Genomic DNA, 7,278 nt, shown 5'->3' with positions numbered 1-7,278 from the left:
TGACAAACACATATGATCGAGAGAGGTCATGTATCCAGATCAAGACAAAGTTCCCTGGGATAAGATAGAGAATTTAGAAGCAGGTGGGTCCTCCCTGAATCCCAGAGGCACCCAGAGCTTGAACTTAGTAAGATTTTTAGGTGGCCAGATGTGGTGGCTCACATCTGTAATCCCAGCTCTTTGGGAGGCTGAGGAGGGCAGAACACCTCAGGTCAGGAGTTTGAGACCAGACTGGCCAACATGGGGAAACCTCATCTCTACTAAAAATACAAAAATTAACCGGGCATAGTGGTGGGCACCTATAGTCCCAGCTACTCAGGAGGCTGAAGCAGGAGAATCACTTGAACCCAGGAGGGGGAGGTTGCAGTGAGCCAAGATCATGCCACTGCACTCCAGCCTGAGCGACAGAGCAAAACTCCTCTAAAAAAAAGAAAAGAAGAAAAGAGAAAAAGCCAGACTTCCATCACTTATGTGATAATTATGTGTTTAAGTGCGTTTTTCTGGACTACCAGTCCTTAACTTTCAGCAGTCTACCGTGGACCCCTGAGACCAAACCCAAATGTATGCCTCGCCCAATGCTAGGTTAGGAGGGGGAAAGAAGACGCAGTTCCCCATCCCTAAAACAGATGAGACCAAAGTCAACATGGAGAAGCTTTAATAGCAGGAGGTGGGACTAGCCTCCCGGCCCAGAAGAGAGCTGCGCTGCGCCTTTCAACTGCGGCAGCAGAAAAAGAGCACATCGTTCAGCGCAGTGTCATCGTCGGAGCCTAAAGGCCCCTCGATCTTGGTCTGCAGGCCGCACACACCCTTGGCGCAAGGGGGACTCCAGTCTCCAAAGTCTCCCCAGCTCAGCCCAGGCCCCTCCAGTTCCTTGCCGTCTGAACAGCGGAAGCGCACGTTGTTCGCTGCTGTGTCATCACCTCTCCCGATAGGTGGTTCAACGCGAAGCGAGAAAGCCACCAGGAAGCTGCTGCCAGGACACCACAATGGCTCACTCCACTCGCCCCACCTACAAGGGAAACGGAGATGCGCTGGCTCTGCGTGCTCCCCCGTTCACCAACAGGCCGATCACCTCTTGGGACTTTCCAAGCCAAGTGCTGTCTACACGCCCTGGTAAGCTGGGTCTAGCTCCCTGACCTCCACCCCCAGCCCCGGTCTATACTGGCCTATACTGCCCCGTAGCTCTGGAGGAGCCAGCCTGCCTGTCGTGATGGAGTATGTCATAGAAGGTAAGGGACATACCATCACCCCGGGGGATCCGTGGCCCCTGTGCCCCACCTTCCAGACTTGGACTCTATCGCGTGCGCATTTCCTAGGGCGTTCCTGAGTGCGCAGTGCAGCCTGATCCCATTCAGTGCAGTGTCGTCGCCACGACCTTGGAAAGGCTCCACCTGAGTATCGAGAAGAGGAGCAAGGACGAGTCATGGAATTGCCATCCTTGACTCTGTGGTCCCAAGCATCTCCGCCCTCTCCAGGACCTAGGCCTGAGCCCCAACCTTGAGCGAGAACCCGCGGGCGAGGAATCCGTCAGGACACATCTCAGGCCAGGCCCAGTCGCCCCAGGGACCCCCGTTGGTCACTTGGATGACCGGCCTGTAGCTGTTCCGGCCATCTGTCTCTGCACAGGTGCAACACGTCGACCGCAGCAGCAGCAGCAGTAGCGATGGCAGCAGCTTTCCTCTGGCGCCCAGCTCCATCCTGCAGCCTCTGAATCCGGCCTCCTAAGCAGATTTATATCAGTTTGGCCCCTGCAAGTACTCCAATTGCAGAACGGCCTCTCAGATTAAGTGAAACCCAAAACTAACCCACTCTTGGAACCCAGCAGACTTGATTTCTTGCTCCCAGAGGCAGAGGCTCGCAGAGCTACGGGAGAAGGGCAGTGACAGATGGCACGAACTGAAATAACCATCAACTACTGAAAGTTTACTATAGGCTATGAATTATGGTTCCAATTTCCGTCTTTTGACTAGACATCAGGATGAATGAACTTTCATCTACTGCAGTCAGTAAATTTAGAGAGGTTAGAAAACCATGGCCAGGTACAGTGGCTCACGCCTGTAATCCCAGCACTTTGGGAGGCAAAGGCAGGTGGATCACTGGAGGTCGGGAGTTCGAGACCAGCCTGACTAACATGGAGATACCCTGTCTCTACTAAAAAAATCAAAAGTAGCCAGGCTTGGTGGCCCATGCCTATAGTCCAGGCTACTCAGAAAGCTAAGGCAGGAGAATCGTTTGAACCTGGGAGGCAGAGGTTGACGTGAGCCGAGAGCAGGCCACTGCACTCCAGTCTGGGCAACCAGGGTGCAACTCTGTCAAGAAAGAAAGAAGGAAGGAAGGAAGAAGGGAGGGAGTGAGGGAGGGAAGGAGGGAAAGAGGGAAGGAGGGAGGGAGGGAGGGAGGGAGCAAACCTTTTGTGCTAGCTTGTAGACGTATGCCAAGCTTTGACATTAAATCTCTTCCGAACAGATTAGTTCCTGCTTCAGGAATTAAATAAAAGTTGAATGCAAGTTGACTGGTCTTTGTATTTCATCTCTGTGTTTTCTAAAACATTTCCTTTAAATGCTTTCCCTTTTACCCCAGAGACTAGCAATTGCGCTGGAGAACTAGTTAAATCAGCTGGGGGGAAACAAACAGAAGAGTGAGCCGCTCCTGTGTCAATGAAAAAGGTGACTAATTCACGTTTGGGTCCCACCTCTCAATTTATCACTGGCTGCTGGTGGGACTCAAATTAGAAAAGATAGAGTCCCAACCCCCCTACTCTTCTTCCTCACAAGTAGGCATGAGTGGAAGAGCTTCCTCTCATTCTCTAAGTCAGGACATTCCCTCTTGAAATGGCCTGGCTTTTCACATCTGTAACATCTGTCCTGTCCTCCTTCACTCCCAAGCACAGAGCCTCTCTGTCTGTCTTTCTTCCCTTCTTTCACAGCCACAGCCTTTGCAGCACTTACTTTGACTTTCTCCTCTAAAATACTGGCTTTGCCCTCCCTCCTTTTGCATTCCTCAATTCCAGGAGCTTCCTCTTTCGCCACCTTTAGAAAACTTTGCAGGCATGGGTCTAAATGTAGCCCCTAGTATCATTTGTCCACTTCGACCAAAGATTTTTGCCTTCAGCTTTTGCCTTTCTTCATCTCTTCCGACATAGACTTTCTGGGCTTCTCCTAAGAGTTCTTCTATGGGCCAATTTTTCCAGTTCTCTGGCTTTTGCAATTTCCTTGCAATATCTGGCCAACTATTAGTAACAATTTTAACATTCCTTGTCCAGGGGGGCATTCTGGGCCTCATCAGTGTATTTTCTCATTTGTTCTCTCACTCTGTCTAAAAATTTCATAGATCCTTCATCTTTTTCTTGTTGTATATCAAAAGCTTTAGAAAGATTTTGAGGTCAGGGCACTGACTCCTCAATTCCTTTAATTATCATTTCTCTTAAATCTTTCATGTTGTCCCAGTGGGCTGCAATATTATTATCCCGCTGCAGGTCCTGAGCTGGACATTTAGAGTCCACTGCCGGGCCATTTTGGCTGAAAGAGTGTTCATGCTCTCAGGCTGCCATAGCAGCTCTGTGGGTCATATTCCGCTCTTCCTTTGAACAGAGAATACCTACGATGGACATTAATTCTGTCCAAGTATATAACTGGGGCCTAAACATTGGTCAATTTGTTCTATCACTCCATCAGGATCATCTAATAGCAGCTTAAGTTCTTTCTTTAGACCTCGGACCTCGGAAGCAGTTAAGGGAGCATTCACAAAGCCAACTGCACCTCTTCCCTGAGGCACCTTCTTTATGGAAAAAGCTTTAAGCTGATTCCCTAGAGGTAAGAGACTTTGAATATCTCTTTTACATTGTTCTATTTCCTGCAGGAGTCCCTTCTTCAAAGAAGGACACTCAGGCCCGCAATGATCAGGCTCCTGAGGTGACAGCTCCCAAGAGTCCGGGTTATACGGGGGAGGAATGACAGGGGTAGGGAGTTCTGGTTCTGGATCTGGGACAACAGTGGCCACCTGGGGAGGAGTAGGTGGGTTAGGATAAAGAAATCAGGGAAGATGGTCTAGGGGGTCCCATTTACTTGCAGGTTGCTCATGAGTAAAAACCTCACCCTTTTCAAATGAGTTAACCTCTGACTTTTTGCTTTTCTCTGCTTCTTTTCCGACATCCTTTAAAGGGTAAAGAACAGGCCCTCATCTCCAGCATAGAGCATAGACTATTTCTTCTTGTGAGACAGGGCTTTTGCTGTTAACATACATTATTAGAAGCTAACAGACCCACTCCTCATCCAACCCAAAGTTTGGCCAGACAACAGCAGGCTTGAGGATCAGTTCCTTGTGTTGCCAGAAATAGGGTTGCGGGGTCCAAGGATGACCCTGAGAAGGCCTTTCTCCATGCCCAGCTTGGGCTTTCTGGGGAGGAGAAGGCAAAATGGCCCACTGCCTCTGGGATCCACATCACTCCCTCTGTCTTCCTAGGAAACACATTCTGGTTTGAAGACCAAGGGCCAAGGTGAGAGACAGGTCCCGTAAAATACCCCTGGTCAGTATTTCTTTCCTTTTTTTTTTTGAGACGGCGTCTCGCTCTGTCACTCACGCTGGAGCTGGAGTGCAATGGTGTACCCTCAGCTCACCGCAACCTCCACCTCCTGGGTTGAAGTGATTCTCCTGCCTCAGCCTCCAAAGTAGCTGAGATTACAGGCATGCGCCACCATGCCCAGCTGATTTTTGTATTTTTAAGTAGAGACGGGGTTTCGCCATGTTTGCCAGGATGGTCTCGAACCCCTGACCTTCAGATCCACCTCCCCCAGCCTCCCAACGTGCGTGAGCCACTGTGCCCAGCTCAGTATTTCTTTTTTTTTTTTTTTTTTTTTTTTTTGAGACGGAGTTTCGCTCTCGTTACCCAGACTGGAGTGCAATGGCGTGATCTCGGCTCACCGCAACCTCCGCCTCCTGGGTTCAGGCAATTCTCCTGCCTCAGCCTCCTGAGTAGCTGGGATTACAGGCACGCGCCACCATGCCCAGCTAATTTTTTTTGTATTTAGTAGAGACGGGGTTTCACCTTGTTGACAAGGATGGTCTCGATCTCTCGACCTCGTGATCCACCCTCCTTGGCCTCCCAAAGTGCTGGGATCACTTGCTTGAGCCACCGTGCCCGGCCAGTATTTCTTTTCTTAAAGGCTGGAGGACACCAAGAACAGGGGATCTGAGGTTGCCACCTCAAAAATCTTAGGGACCTATAGAGGAGGACTCTGGCTTGGTATGTAGGAAGAACCTTGTGAGAGAGAATGGAGAAGAAGGCTTCTAAGAAGATAGAGGGACCCAGGAGGTTAGGGTGGCTTCGCATGGGTAGCTTTGCTTTGGGGATTTCAAACAGGGCCTTGGTCTCAACTGGATTAGACCAGGAGTCCAGAACTGCTGCTTGTTGTCCCCAGCCTACCCTTGGCTTCAATACCCAGAAGGAGATAAGAGCAGGAACTGCTTCCAGGCAAACCAACGCTCCCAACCTCAAAAGGCTGGGGCTTGTTAGAGACGCCTTCCCAGAGAGCCTCACACCCATGTCTTTAGTGTGGCAGCCACACTAATTGCTTTTAACTGGCCAACAGGTGTCTGGTATTTTACCTCCAGGATGTTCTATAGAATATAAAAAGAATGGCAAGCGAAAGAGGTCCGAAGTTACTCACCGTGCAGGAGATCGAATGGTGCTCCTTGCTGGCTCACCAAGTCTGTTGCCAACAATACAGTTGCTGGGTCCAAGGATGGCCCTGAGAAGGGCCTTTTTTCCTGCCCAGCTTGGGCTTGGGGCTCAGCTTCTAGGCTTCCCTTGCTTGAGGAATCGCGCAGACAGCCTTAACCCCACGGTGACTGTTACAGCTCCAAACAAGTGTTTGCAAACCAAGAGAGTGAGCAGCAATGCAGTTGACTGAGCAAGCAAAGATAAAGCTTCCACAGCACGGAAGGGGACCTGCCGTTGTTGGTCAGGGCTGCCTGGGCTTATATCCCCAAGTAATTTCCCCTTTTGCCAGATTTTTTGTCCAATGGAAGGTGTATATTTTCAATCCTCCTTCCAAATGGTGGGTTTTTTGATCCTTTTTACCTGATTGGCTTGGCAGCTCAAGACTCTTGAGTTGCCAGGTGTTTGCCACCTAGTCCTCAGTGGCCAAAAGGCTTGTGACCTTGAGTCACCTCGTTTCTCCTTTCTGGTGGTGGTTTCCTCATCTTCTATTGAACTGGCAGGCAGTATCAGGATGTAGTTAAACAGTAATTTTCAGTTGCTTACCGAAACTCTGAACACAGCTACCCGAAATGGTTGTGTGCTATAGCTGGCCTGGAGCCAGAACCTGAGCAATGCCATTTTATAAGACAAAGCTGTGTCTCCAAAATGAGTTGTAATAACTGCCCCATTCTCTTTGCAATAACTGCTGACTTGGTTTCTGTAAATAAGACTGCTAGTCTGCTCTGGATAATGTCCACCAGGTGAAGTTGTTTACCTTTCTCATCAGTAACTGACAGAATTGCTGGCCTTTGCTTATCAGAATGCACAGCCCAAGCTAATCTCATCTTGGCCCCTGTGAACTAAGATCTGTAATTTCCACCGGTACCCAAACCATGTGTAAACTAACATTTGTCTTGACTTTTGTGAATCATTTATGTAGCAATTAAAGTGACAATAAGCCCCCAGCCCTCGGAATGTCCGGAGGCCCCCACCCCTGTCCCTGCCCAGGAGGTGATTAACAGAATCCACCAGCCCTCGGAATGTCTGAAGCCCGTTGATCCCCCTCCCCGCTCCTCAACCCCACTCCCAAGGTGGTCTTTCGGGTATAAAAAGTCTTGACACTCTCCCCTCGGGGCCGCAGGTTTGAGAGACGTGAGTCCTCCGTGGTCGCCGGCAATAAAGACCCTGCAATTTGGCATACTTTTGTCTTGGTGAATTATTTTAATCTCGCATCCCAATACTACAGTTGAAGTACCCGTGTTGACCTTTTCCTATGCTAGCATTTCCAGAAAGTTCCCCCTTGACCCAAAAGCTTTTATTCCCTCACTTGGTCCAAATAAAACAGCAATACTTTATCATGTATCGCTTTTTCTTATGTTTAGTCCTTTCATTGTCCTTCCAATGCTTTAACATATGCCCTAAAGGACAGTCAGAGGGGATTTGATCACCCTCATCTTTCCTTGTCTCCATTTTACTTCCGGTCCCTGTTTTACTAGGAACATTCCCCATACTGAGTACCAGTTAGGCTCAACCTGTTGACCTAGAGAGTTCTTGCCTAACCCTTTTCTGGCTTGCTCAAG

The 7,278-nt window shown here is 49.4% G+C and overlaps 1 protein-coding gene across 3 annotated transcripts; it reads right to left on the bottom strand.

Moving 5' to 3' along the window:
- Positions 1–638: 638 nt before the first annotated feature.
- Positions 639–6,427, bottom strand: LOC135270977 (vitelline membrane outer layer protein 1 homolog). 3 transcript variants are annotated; one of them, XM_064367619.1, is made up of 4 exons: positions 5,667–6,427; positions 1,497–1,757; positions 1,279–1,391; positions 639–1,009 (listed from the first exon to the last, which is right to left on the bottom strand). In XM_064367619.1, exons 2-4 carry the CDS (start codon positions 1,695–1,697, stop codon positions 712–714), a joined length of 612 nt encoding a protein of 203 aa, XP_064223689.1. In that variant the 5' UTR covers positions 1,698–1,757; positions 5,667–6,427; the 3' UTR covers positions 639–711. The 3 variants fall into 3 exon arrangements, with proteins under 3 accessions (XP_064223689.1, XP_064223690.1, XP_064223688.1); XM_064367620.1 differs by having other exon boundaries at positions 1,497–1,748; XM_064367618.1 differs by having other exon boundaries at positions 1,497–1,721; positions 5,667–6,420.
- Positions 6,428–7,278: the final 851 nt, after the last annotated feature.

The sequence above is a fragment of the Aotus nancymaae genome, unplaced genomic scaffold (assembly GCF_030222135.1).
Source record: "Aotus nancymaae isolate 86718 unplaced genomic scaffold, 86718_ANA_hifiasm-v0.15.2.pri h1tg000072l, whole genome shotgun sequence".
NCBI classification, from domain to species: Eukaryota; Metazoa; Chordata; class Mammalia; order Primates; family Aotidae; genus Aotus; species Aotus nancymaae.
Note: the sequence above shows the minus strand (reverse complement) of the source record. Positions and strands in the feature narration are given on the sequence as shown.

What these genes read in the sequence shown, in the direction of transcription:
- LOC135270977 (XM_064367619.1), bottom strand. Translation starts at nt 1,697, where the DNA reads ATGGAGCTGGGCGCCAGAGGAAAGCTGCTGCCATCGCTACTGCTGCTG. An exon ending in CCCGCGGGTTCTCGCTCAAG is followed by an intron (nt 1,392 to 1,496) that starts GTTGGGGCTCAG and finishes CTCGATACTCAG; the next exon opens with GTGGAGCCTTTCCAAGGTCG. An exon ending in ATAGAGTCCAAGTCTGGAAG is followed by an intron (nt 1,010 to 1,278) that starts GTGGGGCACAGG and finishes TTTCCCTTGTAG; the next exon opens with GTGGGGCGAGTGGAGTGAGC.